Below are 19,893 nucleotides of genomic sequence, written 5' to 3'. Positions count from 1 at the left end.
TACCAAAAGGATCCCCTCATTACAGGAGGGATTCAGCAGGCAAGCTAACAAGGGCTCACATGTAACTTGAAATGAGCCGTGATCCTCTTGACACTCTCCATAGCAAATCAAACTTCCCACATCTTATTTTAAAACAAATCGATACAGAAAAGAGTTACCAAATGTTAAACTAGCCCTGCTCATTAGGATGATAGATGGAGTAAATTGCAGCCTCTTCTTGTTTGAAATCCAGATAAGCCTTTAAGCTATTAAATCAGAATTGGATACCTTTGACTACAAAATACTTGTTCCTCTGGTTAGAGCAATGGGCTTGCAGGTTTGGGGGATCTCTCCCCCCCCCTTTGTTTAAACCATACATCCTAAATTATATATTTTTAAAAAAAATACAATACCATCATTCCTATTCAGAAGCAGTTACATTCACCTTTGATGTAAGTTTCCCCTTACTTAATCAGTATTTGTTTAAAATGTTTATATTGGTATTGAATTTGTCTTCCTTGCCTTTGCTAAATTTCATGGGGACAGAGCCATGAGAAGCCATCATTCTGCACATACAGCAATAATGGTGATGTTATGTCTTTGAGAAACAGACAAGGTCATGCAGTAAGGGGATCTCGCTGTGGGTGCCTTGGCAGTTGGAAAGATAGGTGCCAACTAGCTATGTCTTGTCCTCCAATTATTTCTGTCCTTTCATCCAGCCTTGTATTCACAATGATTTATTTCCTGTTTAACCCACTTGATGTAAAAGTTTTGCTTAAAGTGATGGGGGGTGGAATCCACCTGTAAGTTGGGAACCACTCTATCCTGGCTTGTGAAAGCTGGCTGGTTATTTATACCTCATTCATTGGAGGATAGGATGGAGGACTGCAAATCCGTCATCATTCAGCTCCTTCTCTGAAAAGTTTTATCTGGATAGAGATACCCCAGCCAAGAACCACCAGTTTGTTTGTTTGTTTGTTTGTTTGTTTGTTTGTTTGTTTGTTTGATCTATCTATCTATCTATCTATCTATCTATCTATCTATCTGAACCATTTTTATCCCCCAGTTCAGCTCACAGATTCCCAGGTTACATAAAACAGAAGAAGAAGAAGAAGAAAATAGCAAAACATAATTTAAAAATAGCAAAACCCTTCAATATAAGGGTGTTGTGTGTGTGTGTATGTGTGTGTGTGTGTTTTGCCTTGATGGCTTCTCCTGTTCTGGTTGACAAGGCAGTCGGTTGTTGTGCTGTCCTCTGTGAGGGGAGAAGGACCCAGTTGGAGAATCAGCAGTGGCAGGTAGAAATAGAATGCAAAACTATACCTAACTCCTCCTCCTCCTCCTCCGCACAAAGTAGTTGGTGGCTCTACTTAGCAACTTTCCCTTCCTAAGACCAATTGTTTAGTTCGGTGCTGGATTATAGACAGCCAAGCATGCAGAAAGCTGAAGTACAAATGTGGGCAGGATCAGGCTGGAGTTGGATAGAGATGGACAAGCTCTCCCATGCACAATTTGGATCTGCTTGGAATAATCTGAGCTAGCCTCCAAATGCTTGGCTTTCTGAATTTATTCATATCCCAACCTCCTTGAGGTGCCAAGCCCCCACAATACACCTCCTTCCCCCTCCCTCCTGCCAACCCAGTTATAAGCCTCCAAATCTTTCCCTCCAGGTAGATTGCTAGGTAGGGTTGCCATGTCCCCCAGAATTTAGGGTAGCACCCAGATTTTGGCTCTTCCACCCAGCTGCTAAATTCCCCCCTGATTTACATGGATTTCAAATGCGCTGCCCGGATTGCCTGAATTTTACTCTGGATCCGATCACATGCGAGGGCAGAGGAGGAGGGGAAAGTATACAAATCTGTCAAATAAATAAATAAATAAATAAATAAATAAAATGCACATTAGTCTCTGCCTAATTTGCATGATATGCAAATTAGGCCCACAAAATACCCCGGATTTTGGCGTTTGAATATGGCAACCCGGTTGCTAGCCCGATCAGAGCTAGCCCAGTCTGCCTTCCATCTGCTTACCTATCTGCTGCTAGCAATGGCAGTGGGAGTTTTCTCTTCCCCCTCTAGCACCTGAGAATATTTGCTGTCAAAATTAACAGAAAAGAATTTGTGGGGACGGTCTCGGAGGTCTAATTTGTTTCAGCGCTGTTACTCATCCCGAGGCTTTGGGTTGAGAATAAGGGATTAATGCGATGAAATAAAGAAAGGAAAAGTCCATTCATATTGCAAATGCGTCCCTACTTTCTAAGGAACGGAGTCTTGCTTCTCTTTGGGAGGAGGGGAAGGAGTTGCTTCATAATGCCAAGCGGCACATTATACCATCAAAAGCAAGAATCCTGGTGGAATAAAACCACTAGCCCATGTAAGCAAAGACACATCAAGCCCGATTTCTACCACCCCCCAGACTCACATTAAAAGGAAACTCCCTTCCCTCTCCTTTAAGGATGCAGAAGAATAAATTCTCCCTAACTACTTCTCATGTCATTAGTGTAAGGTTGTGCAGATGAAGCCTTTCGTGCTTTTTGTTGTTGTGGTGGTTAAATGTGCAGCTTTGCTGAGCCTTCGAAGCCAGCGCAGGACATGAATAGATAGGAACAATTTTTTAAAACACACACACCGAATCAGCATTCTCCCCCTTTCTGAGCTGTTTTGATTTAATGTACTGCTGCTGATTGAAAGTGTATCTTAAAAGGCCATGTTTTACTCGCCTCAAATAATGTTCTGCTTCTTTGAACTTTGCCTCTCTATGAAGAACACAGCTATGTTTCAAAAAATGCAGCTGCGAAGCCAGAGCTGCAAATTCCCACTGGTCCCTACAGCAGTCTTAATCAGCAAAGTTTTCTTCTAGCTGCAGAAGTTTCCTTTCAAGAGCAGATAAAGGTCTCTGGTTCCCACCATCTCCTCCCCCAATGGAGTATATGTGACAAGAAACGCTCCCTGTCCCCTGAAAATGGTCTCCTCTGTGAACTAGATGAAGCACAGCCAAACTGGACACCAGCAATTAATAGGCTGGATGATTCTGTGTTGCACGGAGGCCTTGCAACTCCAACTGCTAAGGGTTACCCCATCTGCAGTTTTTATCTACTGTATTAGAGCTTCTGTCTACAATCAGAATAAAAACAACTGTGGGCAGAATTCTATATTTGGGAAGACAGAATTATGTGTCTGAACCAACTTCAGGCAGGCCTACCTTCAATTTTAAAATTCTGTGTTTCTAAAAATCATAGCAGGCATGAAGGCTTTCAACCCCTTTCACAACACCACCATATCATGATTCAATATGGGAAGCTGTTGTGTAGAAATTGCTGAATAGGATAAACAGCTATTATGAAGGCATTAGCAACCATTAGCAACCACTTCTGTTTTTGTCTCAGTGTTATGATGAAAAACTGGACTCCATTATTTGTTAGGTTAACAGATGGTAACCCATTGGTGTATAACAACAAGGTAGGTGAGTGAGTGAGAGTGAGTGAGTGTGTGTGTGTGTGTGTGTGTGTGTGTGTTTGGTGGTAACATCCAGAGCAATGAAGAGATTCATCTTCACAGCTGTAGGCTTCAGTGTTCCCTCTAACAGGGATTTCCAGATGTTGTGACTACAACTCCCAGAATCCACAGCTGCAATAGCTTTTACTTGGGGATTATGGGAGTTGTAGTCAACAACATCTGGGAATCCCTATTAGGGGGAATACTGGTAGGCTTTCCCATCAGTGGCACGTGCAGGGAGTGGGGAGCAATTTTCACTGATCTTCCCTGCCTCCAGAAGTCCTCTGTGCCTTCCACAAATATGTCCCTTGCAGGGGTTATACCCTTTGAAAATAATGGGCTCATTCTTGTGTAACAGCATTGGCACAATTTTTGCATTTCCACAACTTTCACAGTTTCACAACTTGCATATGTGCAATATCACTAGGCTGACTTACTCTTGTGCAATATGTTAGCCTCTTAAATTTATTTTTAAACAATGTATACTTTGCTTTCCCCTCCACGTGAAGATGCCCAAAGCAGCTAACATGAAATACTCAAAAAGCAAACAGACTATAAAACATGATAAAATAAACCAAGAGAAAGTGAAAGAAAATGTAATCCACAGAGTTAAAAAACCTTGGCAGAATAAATCCATTTTTAGACAGTAATAGAATACTTCCAGTGAGGGAGCTGAACGAACCTCCTGTGGCAGGGAATTCCACATGCTGGGCACTGCCACAGAAAAACCCTTGTCACACATTACCTTCAGCCTCTTTCATTGAGGGAACAGGGCCCTCCATTCCATATGATTCTTTCTGAATCAATTGGAATTTAATTAATTAATTAAACCAGGGAATTTAGGATTCGCAAAAGGAAATATTTTTTCCACACCGTGCTAATTAAACTATAGAATTCTCTGCCACGGGATGTGTTGATGGCCACTAGCTCAGATGGCTTTAAGAGGGGCTTAGATAAATTCAGGGAGGACAGGTCTATCAATGGCTACTAGTCTAGTGACTATAGGGCACCTGCATCCTCAGAGGCAAGATGCCTCTCAATACCAGTTGCAGGGGAGCAACAGTAGGAGAGACGGCATTATGGCTTCCCAGGAGCATCTGATAGGCCACTGTGTGAAATAAGCTTTGGGCCTGATCCAGCAGGGCTGTTCTTATGTTCTTATGACCTGCAGACCAGGATTAACTCTACTTTTCTTCTTTCCAAACAAGACATAGGGAAATGCTTCCAAGCACTGAGGGCAAACCTTGAAAGAAGAAGAGCATCTCTACTGCAATTGCTTAAGTGAAGAATGTTGTAATTAAAATCCCTTGCCTTCTCTAACTCCGTGCCACTGCATTAGCTCTTCCCTTCCATAGCACCATTCTTGTTATTAATGTACCTTTTAAAAAATTAAATAGCTGGGAGTGAGATCTACATGTCGCAAATTAAATTGGAGAAATCTCATAAAAATAAATATGCTGCACAATGCCAGGGATTTTCTCTCCTTTTCTTTTTTTAAAAAGTACATTATTCTATTAGTTCTCCAGTTGTTTATTTATTTATTTTATTCCTCCTCCAGCAGAGCTCCCCTCGAGAGATTTAAACTGTGGACTAATGCACAGATGGGGCGAGATACTTGAAAGTCATCTGGATATTAAGAATTTAAATCTTTTAGCCTCAGTGATTTGAACAGAAAGCCAATTATGGGCCTGAATTAGTTTTCAAATTAAACTGCAATTTAAGGTTTGTGGGAATTAATCCTTTAAGGCATAGCCTCACATTTCTGCATAAGCTCCCATGAAGAAGAGAGATCCCACATTCCCTGCCAAGTCTTTGTGGGGAGGAAGGAGGTGCTCTCTTTTACTTGATAGTTGCACTTAATGAAGAAATGGTTCAGCATCCTGTTAGTTGCAAGCCCATGAAAAAGACCTGGAAGAGGGGAGCTGAGTGAGTTGTTAAAATGATAGGAAAGAAGGAAATGAAAGTGGCAAAAGTGAAAATTGCGGACTAATCAAATGGAAGAAGCAGTTATTTTAAAACGCTGGCAGGAGATGGATGATGGAAACAAACTTTTTCCCCTTACTAAACCTAAAGCAATCTATTAATTGCGACAATAAGAACCATCCCTGAATAGTGTCGTGGCTTGCAATATGGTGGATCTCCATAATGGTGTTCCTCTAGGGCATTTGGTACCTCTTTGTCTCTAAGGGAGCGTGCTCCTTAGGAGAGGAGAGATGGTCTCATGATAGCGAGCAGGAACAGTCCCATTTCTTAAGCAGGGTCCACCTTGGTTTGCATTTGGATGGGATGGGAGACTACATGTGAGCACATCTTCATGCTTGATTGCAGAAGGTCCCAGGTGCACTCCCTAGCATCTCCAAGTAGGGCTGGGGGAGACTCCTGCCTGCAAACTTAGAGAGATGCTGCCAGACAGTGTAGGCTAGGGTTCTCAAACTGCTGGCCTGCAGAGCACAATAGTCCAGCCCCCAACACACCGCTGCCACCATGTTTCACCATCTGCTGCCGCATTTCTGACTTCCATGGCAATGCTCCTAATCCCACCACGGCGCTCTTTACCCACTTCACCGTGCTTCTTCTTCCCACTGCAGCACTCCTTATCCCCACCCCAGTCCCTACCGTGGTGCTTCTACCCCCACCATGCTCAGGAGCCTCACTCACTCACTGCCGCTCAGAAGGAGAAGCAGAGGCTTGCTGCTGTAGGGGAGCAACAGCCGGAGAGAAGGCATGGCCTCACCACTTGTCTGTGGGCTTCCCAGATCATCTGGGCATCTGGTGGGCCACAGGAAACAGGATCCTGGACTAGATAGGCCTTGGGCCTGATCCAGCAGGGCTGTTCTTATGACCTTATTCTATAAAAAACTGCCTTCTATTTACATAATATACTATTATGTATTCTACTATCCAGTTATGATGCCCTATCTCTGTAAAGCATCCAAAATTCGAACACCTTCTCCACCTTCTCCTTTAAAAAAAAAAAGATCATTGCAACCTTACAAAGCCTCTATGCAAGAAAGGTATTTATGAAACTGATCTTGCGGTGACTAACCTTTGGGCTTGTGTGGGGAAACAGCAAATCCAGAGTGAGCAGTTCATTGCAGAATAAATTTGTGCAAACCTTCTGTCTTGGAAACGATGGACAGAGAGTTGAAGTAAAATACAATCAGGTTTATTTAGGGTTTTAGGGGTACAGGAAGGAAATCTTGATTAGCAAGCAACACCGTATTAACTGACCAAACTAACCAGGCTAATAATATCAATAGTACTCGATTTAAGCTCACAAAGAGGCATTTTTGCTTGAAATCCAAATTAAATCCATTCAAGGGTGACCAGAGAAATGGCCTTAGAGAACAGCTTTATGCTTTAAAGAGACCAGGAAGAGAGGGGAGCAAGAAATTTCAGAGCAGAGATTAGTATACCTAATTATTTCTGATGGTGTGTTCGGACACTTGTTGCTCAGTCGATACTGATGGTCCTCTCTCTCCAGGGACAAGAGGGAGGAGGGATGCAAGAGCAGGGACCTGTGTGCCACTCGTGGGCCAGGAAGCCAGTAAAATGGTGGTACATATGCTGGTAACCTTTAGGCTGGATTACTGCAATGTGCTCTATGTGGGGCTGCCTTTGTACATAGTCCAGAAACTGCAGTTGGTCCAGAATGTGATGGCCAGGTTGATCTCTGGGTTATCTAGGAGAGACCATATTATTCCTGTGTTGAAAGAACTACTCTGGCTGCCGATAACGTTTCCGGGCAAAATACAAGGTGCTGGTTATTATTTATAAAAACCCTAAACAGCTTAGGCCCTGGGTATTTAAGAGAATGTCTTCTTCACCATGAGCCCCACCGCCTGTTAAGGTCATCTGGAGAGGTTCATCTCCAGTTGCCGCCAGCTTGTTTAGTGGCTACTCAGGAGCGGTCCTTCTCTGTTGCTGCTCCTGAGTTTTGGAATGTGCTCCCTGTTGAAACAAGAGCCTCCCCATCTCTGGCCATTTAAAAAACACTGAAGACATATTTATCCACCCAGGCTTTTAATTAGATGTATAGTTTTGATATTTTAAGGTTGGGTTTTTTAATTATTTTAATGTTAATAATTTTAATGTTTAAATGATTTTAAGTGTTTAACTGATGTTTAAATGTTTTTAACTGTAAACTGCCCAGAGACGCTGGTTGTGGGCGGTATTTAAAAAAAAGGCCCAAAGGAGGTCTGATCTCAGGAGACCAGTTTCTTGATGCAGCCAAATGTGCTGCACAAATTGGGCCTGGAAGCCGGGCTGATCTGGAGGCAAAAAGCAGGACGAGTTTGAAAGCAAGGCACAGCAGGATGGTATACCTGGTGTCCAGACACATGTACATGAAGCAGGTGAATCCAGAGTAAAGACACTGCTTGGTGGTCTCGAGGACAGAAATAGGCAACAACTTGCCCTGGGGCCAAATGTTGTCAACTCCTTTCTGCTGAAAAGGGTGACATCCGTGATAGACAAAATAATACATCTTGTCCTATTCAGAATTCCGTAAGTGTGCTCTAACAGTTCAATGAACTGAATAAGTTTGAGAAACCTGTGTGGGGTGGAGTGAATGGGTGCGTTAGGGCTTATCTTGTATCCAGGAAGACCTTGATGGGTACTTGGAATCTTTTGACAAGTGCTCTTCCTGAGCCTCGAGCCAACCATTAAATCTTCTTTTAGAGAGACGGGCCTGTTATACCTTATCCACTCCTCCCTGTTAAGGTGATCAGCACAAAGGCTAATCCAATGTGCCAACATGGAGGGGAGTATTTGGCAATTCCTGTTAAAAGAATAGCTCTTAATTAACTCGTGTCTACTTCGGCTTCTAGAATCAGAGAGGAGATCACAAGGGATAGTCCTCTTTCAGTTGTGAGTTAGGCTTGACCTGGAGGTGCCTTTCCCCCTGCTGCCTGCTATGTGACTTGCCCTCATGAGTTAGCTCATGTAAGCAAATGGTGAGCCCATGATCCCATGAGTTCAGAGAGTCCAAAATAGAAACTACAAGCCTGTAGTTCCAAATCATGTGTAGGGGTGCTGCTGGGAGCCCCCAAACAGGCTATCTTTGTAACAAAAGGGTCATTGATTTTCTTAACCAAGCGCTTCCCTTTGTTAACCTAAAAGGCATCAGTGTTGTAAACTACAACAAATGCTCCTCTTTCAAAAATCTCTTCAAACTGGCTTGTTCTTTTTATCCTCATTAGGGTGTCTCTCTCTTTGCCTTTTATCAGACTGAGAATCCAGTGGCTCCAGCAATTGGGAAATGACTTCCTTTATTAATTAGGTTAGCTGCTTGAAAGGTCAAAATATGCAATTGATTGCAACAAATAATGATGAACAAGAATGCCAGAGAGACCAGCTGGATGCATTACGGAATGCCATTTCAAAGGGTTGCTATTGTTTTCTGCATATGCATATTTTTGTTTGTGGGCTATATTGTACTTTTTAAAGAAATGGGGTTACACAACAACAGTAGTGTGTGGGATATGATATTAGGCTGCCTCTGCTAGTGCAAAGGGACAGGTATTCATATATTTATTGGAGGGAAATGCCAGAGGAGCAGTTTTACATGGGAGTGGGGCTGGTGAGCAAGGCCCTATGCCACAGATGCTAGGAAGCGCCTAATACTGAATCAGACCATCTTGCTCCGTATAGTCTAACCTGAATGACATCCACGGCTTTTGGGCAGGATTCTTTCCCAGCCCTATTTGGAGATGCCAAGAGTTGTACCTGGGAACTCCTGCACATGAAGCAGATGCTCTTCTACAGAGCTATAGCCCCATCCCCAGCACTGATGCTGCTCATAAACTGTAAAAGAGCAGACAGGTTCAAGAACCCTGCATCGGGAAGTTGCAGAGCATCCAGAGGAACTGCTGAACTCTGCCAGCAGGGGCTCCCACTGCTGTTGCCACCTCTCTCTGCAGCTGGCCCAGCCTGTTCTCCTTCTTCCATTAGCTGGGTTCCTGGCCAATGGAAGGAAGATGTGCATGTGACCTCTTCTTGGGCCCGGCTCTGGGTTCCATCTGCCGGGCTCCAGGCTGATGGAAGGAAAGTGCGCACACAGCCCATCCACCGCCAGCCCTCTCCTTCAGCGGCGTTCTGGGCTCTGTGCCTCCTCTTTCCATCGGCTAGGAGCCTGGCCAATAGAAGGAGGATGTATGGAGGTGTATGAGTGGGCTGCGTGCTCGTTGTGCATGTTCCACAACTGGTGCTGGTGCAGGGGGACACAGGGAGAGGGGAGGCTGCCTCTCAGTGAGTCTCAGCTCACTCTACTAAAGAATCCCTACTCCGCTGCTCATAAATACACTCTTTTGCTTCTGGGGCTGGCAAGCGAGAAACCATAAGGCATTGCATATGAGTGAGATGTGGCCCAGTAGCCCACAGTGAGTGAGATGAGTGAGATGTGGCCCAGTAGCCCACAGCTGCTGAGCTCTATCTTAAATAATTTCATATCTGTGCTGCCAGCTACTGAGTGCCTCCAGGGTTCAGATTCCACTCCTGCCAAATTCATCTGTATGCCTCGTGGTTTATTGAGAACCACAAAAGTCATGAAAAGCTCCAGTCCTATTCACTCAAATGTGGAGAAAGCACCAGCATTGAAAATGGATTTATACCTGAGCTCCAGAAGTAATTGAGTCAAAGTATACCCTGATTAGGACACCGAACCAGTTTTGGTGATATATCTGACTCCACCCACCATGCATTTATGGGCATGAGCAGGCACATCTTGCTGCTCTTCCTCCCTGTATGCCAGTCTCATATTAATCATCTCATGGTGGGGGTGGGATTAGTTTATCTGAACCACCCACCTCATGCAAAATTTAAATTGTGACCCCTCCATTTAGTAAAATAATCCCAGGAAGTGGGAGGAGCAAGGTATGCATGCTCATGTCCCTAATCATTAATCATATTGTCCACCTTCAGACGTAATGGCAAACTGGAAGCAAATGTGCCAGAGGTTTGAGTTTGTGGTCGTCTGAATGCATGAAACCATGGTTTCGTTACCCAAACGCAGGTCGGTTTTCAACCCCACACCTGAATTGGAATATTCAGTTTGTAGTGAGTTTCGCTACTATTTTTGGTTGTGTGGAAGCAAGGTTGGAGAAAAACCTGGGAAGGAGTGACTGTGTGGAAGCAAGGTAGAGGGAAACATGGGTAGAAGTGATCATGTAGAAAGAAGGTAGGAGGAAAAGCTACCCAGGTTTTCCTCCTACCTTGCATACACACGATCGAAAATTGTGGAGCACACACAACTACCAATCTTGATTAGAACACAGTTTTCACTTGTGTGAATGACCTCCATATCTGCTATAGAGTTTCAGATATCATCTGGCCCACGACACATCTCTGTTTTTCATTTAAATTTATTTATTACATTACCACTATGACACTGATTTTGGAGGGTAACTTTCAAATGTCTTCTGGGGGGGGGAATGCAACATTGTAAAGGTCTCTGTTAATTGGAGAGTGTGCTTGTTTTGCATACATGTGCTTTTTGATGTGCTGATGCATCATTTTTTTAAAAAAAATAACTGCAGTACCAGCAAACTATTCTAGGAAATGCACTTTTGAAAGAAGGTATAACACTATAAGGAGCTGCCTTATAGGGAGAATTGCTCCTCTTAGGTTCATACTGTCTGTGGTGCCTGAATCTAGATTGTACAGCTACATCTATTATTTGTGTGGAAGCAAGGTAGGAAGAAAAACTATCCAGGTTTTCCTCCTACCTTGCTTCCGCACAACCAAAATTTGAGAGCACACACAGCTCTAAAACCCAGGTAGAACACAGTTTTTGATGGAGCCGCTCTGGGAAGAGCAGAAGGTTCCAAGTTCCCTCTCTGGCTTCTCCAAGATAGGGCTGAGAGAGATTCCTGCCTGCCACCTTGGATAAGCCGCTGCTAGTCTGTGAAGACAATACTGAGCTAGATAGACCAAGGGTCTGACTCAGTATATGGCAGCTTCTTATGTTCCTATGTTGATTGTGTGAATGACCTTGTAAGTTTCTGGAAGTGTGGAGATGGAGGAAATGCAGCACATGAAAGAGCTGGTGCTAAGCCATTATACCTTGAAGCAACATTTGAAGTGGCTTGGAAGAGCTTGTGGATTTCTGAACTGGGGAAGTGCATTTCTGAATCCATCCCCCTCATTTCTGAAATCCTTCCCCATTCCGAAACTTTTCACTCTTTCTGTAAATACTTACATGCATGGCATGGCATCTGTTCTTGAATCACATATTCAGAGGAGAAAATGACCGGAAGGAAAACTTCCCATCAGTGCAAAGCCATTATTAACTCAGGTTAATGAAGATCTAATGTAATATGATCATCGCTACACTCTGGCCTATAATGATTCACATTTTTTTCCATTGGGAAATGATTAAATTAACTATCGTGTAGGTCAGAAATTAGATTGAGAAGGTTAACCAACCTTTAATGATTTGGCAATAATAACCATTTATAAACATAAACTGTAAGGTGCAGCTCAGTAAAGCCTGATTATCATTGTTTTATGTTTAGATTACAGCACTAGACCAAGATTTGTTGGGAAAAGGTTGTACATTGCTTGCAGGCATAAAGCAGAAGGATTTTTGCAGGAAGGGGGTGGTTGGCCTCTTGATAAATGCCCCATTGCGTTTCTGTTTTAACATGCATTAAGTCTAACTAATGATCATCAATCTTGCTTTAACCTATCTTGGGATAATGGCATCTTTAATGCTGCATTAAAAATAAAACATTTGGTGATGATTGTTCAAAGAGTTTAGAACTTCAGAGGTAGCCATGAAGCTGCCTCCTACTGAGTCAAGCATTCATCAGTCTAGCTCAGTATTGTCTACACTGACTGGCAGCAGGTTTCGGATATGGTCTTTCCCAGCCCTACTTGGATATGCCAAAGACTGGATCCAGGGCCGTCTGGTGCAAAGCATAGACTCTACTACTGAGCTGTGACTGTCCCCCTGAATGTTTCTGCAGCACACAAACCTCTATCTTACTTCCATTTTGCAAATATAATGCCTGATAATAAATTTACCTGAGTGAAAGTGTCAGTCACTCTGTGCACCACCATGGCTGGTGGCCAAAGAGAGGAACTGTAGGTAGTTCAAGCCATGACACAATCACAACAACCCAGAATCCTGCTGGTCCTGGGTATCAGGTGCTCCCTGAAGAAATGCTTCCTTAAAAACTACTAAGGTGGTCCGTTCACATGACTTCTTACCTGGGGAGGCGGGAAGGGGGGTCAGGGAGGCAGGCTCCTCCCTGTAGATGAACAGAAAAAACAAGTAAAGGTTGCCGATGGTGCACAATCAGCAGTATGCAGCCAGGAGGAGCAAAGCATGCTCTGAGTCCTCCAAGGACCCAGAATGCAGTGTGCACACAGTAGAGTTACTGCTTTTGGTATAGCAGCTGCTCCCCATGGTGGATTAACAGAGAGGCAGCGTAGGCATTCACCTACGGCGGCAAATGTTGAGGAGCAGCAAATTTTGCCCCTCCTCAAATGTTGCCACCCATCTCTGTGAGCAGCAGTAGCTGCAGCAAGGGTGGAGTGGGGGAGAAGAAAGTCCCCCCTTTTACCTTATTTTTGAAAAGGCAAACCTTTTTTGTTTAAGGTAAAAGGGTGGCAAAAAGCTTAATCTGCCTCTGGCTGCTCCGCTCTACATGGCTACTCATCCCCTCCCCACCACCACCACGGCTCACTGCCAGAAATAGTGGCAGGCCAAGGGAAGCCCAGTTGCCCAGGGATGATCCTTCATGCAATCACCTACTGAGGTAAAACCCTGAGTACCAGCCCTCCACTCCCAGAAGTCCAGATGACACAAGCAGGCAGTTCATGTTGAGAAAACAGCCCTATTGTGTTAGTCCTATGCAAATGTATGCAGGTTTATTGATTATTATTTCTTTTCTTTTGTTTTGATACCACCTGACTATATATCGCCTGACTGAGGCGGTTCAGTTTAATCTATTGATTAAAAGCCATTTGATACATCGCCTAAGATTTCTTCCATCGGGTGGTAACTCAAATTCTTTGGTTTCTTTCTGCACGCACTGAAAGCATTTGTGTGAAAATATCCCCAGAATCTCACAGTTTTCTATGCATCAAGCTGTGTAAATTGTCTCAAATGTCACATGCGATGCAAGTTGGCAACAGGTACCCATTCACATGGGCCAGTGATTCTCAAACTTGGGTCCTCAGGTGTTATTGGACTTCAACTCCCATAATCCCCAGCCTCAGTGGCCTTTGGTTGGGGATTATGGGAGTTGAAGTCCAATAACACCTGAGGACCCAAGTTTGAGAATTACTGACATGGGCACGTACATACCCACCATGTGCACATTCAGTCAGCATGGCCAAATACGCCCCCAAAGCCAATGGTGCAGGTGGGGGATGTGGATCAGTCTTACTCCGGATAAAGAGTTGAACCTCGAAATCTAGCCATCAGCCTTCATCTCTTTGCTTCTAAGTTAAATCTCACAGTGGAAAACTGCAATATTCAGACAAGGGGATCAGCGGAGAACGCACCCAGAGCTGCTGCAGTGCCTGGGAGCTCATTTCCGAGTGCAAAAGGTATTTGACTCGCAACAGTTTACAAAGATAGCAAAGTCTCAGGCCAGCAGCAGTTGAAACTGTCAAACATCCCTGGGCTGAGTTATATTGGCAATGTTATCATCATGCACCAGAGGGAACAAGCCCCGAGGAAGTGAGGGGCAGGTGTGTGGCTTGAGTATTCGGAGCGTTTACGGCTACATTAAGACAGAATATTAACAGAATAGATCATCCACCTAACCCCACCACATCTACACTTTGTGACACAAGGCACAACCGGCTGGGATTGAAATGCATGTGCAAGAACACAACAGGGAATGATGCCCCATGGTCAGATGGGTCCACCTTCCACTCTGCTGCCCTTAATGGCACCCCAAATCCCCCATTGAGGTAACTGCTTCACCTTGCCTCATAAGAACCTAGGAGGCTGCCTTGTAAACCGTTTGGGGTGGTGTACAACTTGGATAAATAAATTAAATTAAATAAATTCCAAGTCAGAAGATTGGCTTATACAGCTCAGTATTGTCTACACAGTGACTCTCAGGGGATTCAGGCAGGAGTCTTTCCCAGTCATTTCTGGAGATGTCAGGGATTGAACCTGTGACTTTCTGCATGCAAAGCAGATGCTCTACCACTGAGCTAAAGTCCCATGTTCACTGTGTAGAGCGGTCTGTGGAGCCTTTCTTGTGCTTTTAGTTCCTGAGGTCAGGACGGTAGCCTGAGATACAGAAAACCCAATGCAGTTCTTGGATATCATTGTAGTGCAGGATTCCAGAGGAGAGGGAGAGGGAGGGAGAGAGAGAGAGAGAGAGACCGTCTGTCCAAAAGTTGCACCTGTTCCGTCCTTTCCCTCTATGGCAGAAACATCCTCTTCTTTGCCATCTGAACACTTACCCATCTCCCCAGGAATTGTCTCTTGCTCTGAGACCTTCCAACACAAGTCCTTTAACTGGCTGGCTGCTGGTCCACTTCCAGGCACAATTCAAAATGTTGGTTGTTATCTAAAGCCCTAAACAGCTTGGCAACTCAAAGGACCATCTACTTCCACATGAGTCTCTCCAAACCCTTTTTTCTTAATTGGAGGCCCTTCTCTGGATCTCAGTACCACCAGAGCTGATGCAGGTGTTGACCAGAAAGTGGACATTTTCTCATGGTGCCTTGGATATGGAAGGATGTGGAGTTTCTCTGCAGAGAAACTCCCCAGTCCTTTCACTGCCAAAGGCTTTGTCAGGGAGGAAATGTTTTCGTTGCCCCACCACTCCAGCATGACTTATAACTGTGTGTTGTGTTATTCCACGGCTTTGCTGAAGCAGAATATGTTTGCTGCTGCTTTCATGATTATAGTTTCGTGGTTTTATTGTGCTGGTTTATGTGCTTCTCGTGGTCTTTTTTAAAGTGTGTGCTGCCCTAGGAATCTTGTGACTCAAAGATGATTTATACACTTACTAAATAAATGAATGATGAAATTAATGAATGAATGGAGGGAATCCTTCCTAAGAGAGCTGCACAGACTATTCCTTACCTACTCTGCAGTTTGTTTAACCCAGGTTTTGCTCAGCACTGCCACTGGTTGCCTTATTCTTTTTAGGGGAAAGGGGCTGACCTCTATAAGGCCCCTTCCCTTAGGCTTCAATCCATGTGGCCAGGAATGGGGATCTGTGGCTAACGCTCTGCATTTACAGTCAGAAGAAGCATGCAGGCAGTGGGCACACTCAGGTGCTTGTGATCAGGGGAGTGCTATCTTCACTGATTTTCTCCTTCCCCCAGAAGCACTCTGTGCAATGTGGAACTATGTCCCTGAAGATCATGCAGTCCTCAGGGATGTATTTCTTCTTTCTTTCTTTGTATTGTGGTCAACAACCAGTCTTGGATACATAAAACAAATTAAAATCAAAACAAATAGTAAAAGGAAGGAGGGAGGTATTTGCATATTGCATGCAGCACTTCTGGGGGAAGGGGACATGAGCAGAAACCACCTCTCCCTGGGCATGCACAGACACCCACCCTTCAGCAATGGGAATGTGTCCATTAAATGTGTGCCTCTTTGGGCTGCATGCATGCAGCATTAGCCAGGAAGTCAGACAGTTTTTCTAGCTGTGACTGCCAATCTTGTCCTTCCGTCACTCGATGACTCTCGGGGTCTTCTGCTTCTACTGTTTTCTCCCCCACACACACCCCTTCCTCTGGTGTTCGCTCCAGTGTTCCAAAGTGAGAGAGCAACATATTTTTAAATGGACTGTATTGGCATTAGTCTAGATTGAAACTGGATTTACTGAAGGCACAGGAAAACGTCGCAAAAATGCCTACTCAGAGAGCAGTTCTGTGTAGGAATTGGCTTGCAAGCCATGTATTGCCATGGCAATTCCACACATGTATTTCGCTGTGTCAGTTGTACATGTCATTTCTGAAATCATAGCACTCTCCCTTTTAGGAATCCTGACACATTTGATGTGGTCCTGGGAGAACCGTTACTGTTCAGTGATAAATGACCTTCTTGAATTCAAGGAGGTAACTGGCGAACATTTATTTTGCTCCCTAAGTTGGTTGATCTTGATCGCTGTTTGCTTCTTGACATTTCCCACTAACATGAGAACTGCCAAAGCTTTGATCGATGAACTGAAAAGGTTTCCTGGTTGACTGTAGCCTTTCTAAGCACCTGCTAAAAGCTGGATTTGACAAGCTCTTAGGCCTGAACCCGTTCTTAGATCAGGCCTTTGCAATTCATGACCCATAAAGCTGAACACATTGAATCATCCATGCACAAAGGACCACCAGTGGCTTGATAAAGATGGTTTTGTTGCTTATTTGGGACTGTAGAAACCAGGATTGACAAGCACCTCCTGTTCTACAAGGTTGGTGTGCTGGATTTGGCTTGTTCGATCGCAAGTTGCCCAGACATAACTTAGGTCAGGGCCTCTCATCCTTAGGTCTCCAGATATCATTGGACTACAACTCCCATCTTCCCCAGCCACATCCCTCATTACATCTCCTATCATTCCCAGCCTTCAGCTTGGTAGATCATAAGTTGCGAAGGCACAATTTAGACCAGGGGCTCCCAGCCTTGGATCCACATATGTTGTTGGACTACAACTCCCATCATCCCCAGTCACAATGGCCTTCAGCTTGGTGGATCATAAGTTCCGCAGGTTGAACTTAGACCAGGGGCTCCCAGCCTTGGTTCTCCAGATGTGAGAGACCTTTGGGAACAGGGTTCCATCCTATCTATCTATCTATCTATCTATCTATCTATCTAAACCGCTTTGGAAAATTTTGTTGAAAAGCGGTATATAAATATTTGTTGTTGCTGGACTAAAATGCCCATCATCCCCAGCCACAATGGCCATGTGACTGGGTATGATAGGATTTGTTGTCCAACACCACCTGGGGACTGAAAGTTGGGAACCCTTGTCTTAGACAATCAACTATGTGGCTGCTGCCTTGTTCATGGGCACTCCCTGCAGCCCTCTCACATCCCCAGAAATCCTTGTGACTGATTCTGTCTCCATTTCCATCTTGTGCAAAGGGACCTACGTGATGACTGTGACTGCAAATGACGCTGATGATGTTACTACAGCTAATGGGATGGTGAGGTACCGGATTGTGACTCAAACCCCACAGAGCCCATCGCAGAACATGTTTACTATCAACAGTGAGACGGGAGACATTGTCACGGTGGCTGCTGGACTTGACCGAGAGGTAAGGATTCAAAATAGAACGAAAAGCGAAATACTGGCTCCCATATGGGCCCAAGCATCTTCCTCCCCATGCAGTGACTCTGATGTGTGTTTTGGTGCACTTGACATGTTTCTATGTGCATGAATGTGTGTGGGTCCTTCCTTGCTACTAACAATGGGGCACATCCTAATAATCTAGAGTTCCCTGTGTACGTTTCTATGGCGATAGTTGTCCACCAATGAAAGATATTTTAATCATACACTCGTGCTGATAAAATCAATGTTTTATTGCACCTCTGGGTATTCCAGCCATACTTCTCTGTGGCAAGCAGTGTTGACGAGTCACTGGCAGCCTTTCTTCTTCCCCTGCACATGGCTTTTCCCCAAGAACCCTCCTCTTAGGCAGTTTTCCCCATTTCATATTGCAAAGATGTCTCCGGAAGCCCAGCTAAGGAGAAAGTGGCAACGATGTTGCTTGCAAGGGAAAGCTGCCAGTGGAAGAAAGGTTAAGCCACTCTCTGCAGAATATCCCCCTGAATATTGCCTCTGCCACACGGCAGCACAGAAGTACAGTTGGTGTTTCCAGATATGTGCCAACTGCTGACTGTTCAGTTCTGTCTAGAAGTTTGTCGGTGTTTCATCACCAGGTTGGCAGGGCTTCATTTCAGGGAGCTTTGAGGGCTCTCTAAGGTTGCTGTTGTGGGATTTTGTTTGCTTTTGATTCATTTGTGGTTGTGTATTATGCTCATTTGATGTATAGTTTTTAATGATGTTTATTTTCATAGGGTTGAGGCCTAGGCATGAATGGCAGGCAATAAAAAGGTTACATATTTAATTTACCTTAAGAAGTGAAGGGGTCAGAAAGAGAAATTTCACCTCCCCTGACATTGCCTGTGCCAAGTTACAGAATCCTGCCCCATGCTTTGAAACTGTTGTTGTAAAGTGCCTAAACTTGGGTTATTAGGGGGGCAGTTTTTGTTGTCAAAACTTTCTCCATTTCGAGTCCCTGCAAATGGCATCAAAGCCTCCGAGCTTCCGAGGAGAGGCAGCTGCCGAAGTGATTCCTCTCCCCCCGCTCTTTCCCCCTGTCAGTGTTTCTGTCTGTTTCATTCAAACACTGCAGGCTCTTTTTTGCTTGGAGGCTGCATCAAGGCTATAAGAATTCTGGGCTGCTTTGACAGATCCCAGCACAGCCTCGGAGCAGAAATCCTTGAACGCTGCCTAGGAGCAGAAGGAAGGTGGCCACTGGTGAATACATAGAACTTGAGGGGAACATTGACAGCAAGTCAGCTGCCCGGCAGTGGGAGACCTGATGGGCCGTCAAAAAGATGTGGGAAATAAAATAGGAGGGGTGCCAGGTGGAGCTGGCATGGGGCTCAGGCTTGCCCGGAACAAACTGTCAGCTGCAATTGACCCTGAGGCAGGAGAATCAGCTCATGTTGCGCTATTTGGCTGGATAGGTGAAGAGCATTTGAGTGGCAGGATGTATCATGGAGGAAACAGAGCTTGAGAAGAGGAAAACACTACAGTTGGCTTCATCCCCAGTGCAGTCCAATTCATCACTTTTTCCAACACTTGCTTAGTGGGGATGCTTGCTGTCAACTGCCACTTGATAGAACAATCATGAAAAGGCTCAGACTGTTGCTGTCTTCATTTAGCAAAGCTCAGCAAGAAGATGGACCTCCTTCTCCCCCAGAAGTCTGTCCTGGGTAATACTGAGTCCTGTGGTAGATGGTAGATGAGAAGTCATAGGAATTGTTACATGCTCCCCATTTCCCTGGGTAGTGAGACATCCCAGGTATCAGCACTACCAGGCTGAGTTTCCTTTGGGTGAGAAGGTAATGGAGCCTTAGAGTGCCTTTCCAATATTTGATTTGTTTAAAAATATATAAGCAGAGCATGAATGGGAACAAAGCTGCATCCCCAGGGAGAAGCCTACCCAACCTCATCCCAACCAAAGCTTCATCCCCAGTTCCAGCTAGCTCCACCTTCAACTGTAAGTGCTCACAAGCTTTGGCCACATTTGCACATAATGTGAAACCAGAGGTGAAAGGTCCTCAGGTTTCAAAAACTGTGTGTGTCTGAATGTGAGCAACTGCAGTTTCACCAAAAAAAATGGGCCCACGGTTTCCCTCTCCAGACAGAGATTTGTACCTTTGGTCTGTAGTGAGGTCCACTGCCTGGACCTCCGGTTCCGCGGTACCAGTGTT

General features: G+C 44.6%; 1 protein-coding gene across 7 annotated transcripts in view; it reads left to right on the top strand.

Moving 5' to 3' along the window:
• Positions 1–19,893, top strand: part of CDH4 (cadherin 4) — an 803,867-nt gene that overhangs the window by 592,357 nt on the left and 191,617 nt on the right. For all 7 annotated transcript variants that reach the window (XM_053245224.1, XM_053245227.1, XM_053245226.1 and 4 more), the window contains one exon: positions 17,533–17,705. In XM_053245224.1, coding sequence (XP_053101199.1) covers positions 17,533–17,705 — 173 coding nt within the window. The remainder of the gene's footprint in view (positions 1–17,532; positions 17,706–19,893) is intronic.

The sequence above is a fragment of the Hemicordylus capensis genome, chromosome 4 (genome assembly GCF_027244095.1).
Source record: "Hemicordylus capensis ecotype Gifberg chromosome 4, rHemCap1.1.pri, whole genome shotgun sequence".
Taxonomy (NCBI): domain Eukaryota; kingdom Metazoa; phylum Chordata; class Lepidosauria; order Squamata; family Cordylidae; genus Hemicordylus; species Hemicordylus capensis.
This window is presented reverse-complemented; position numbering and strand designations above follow the sequence as displayed.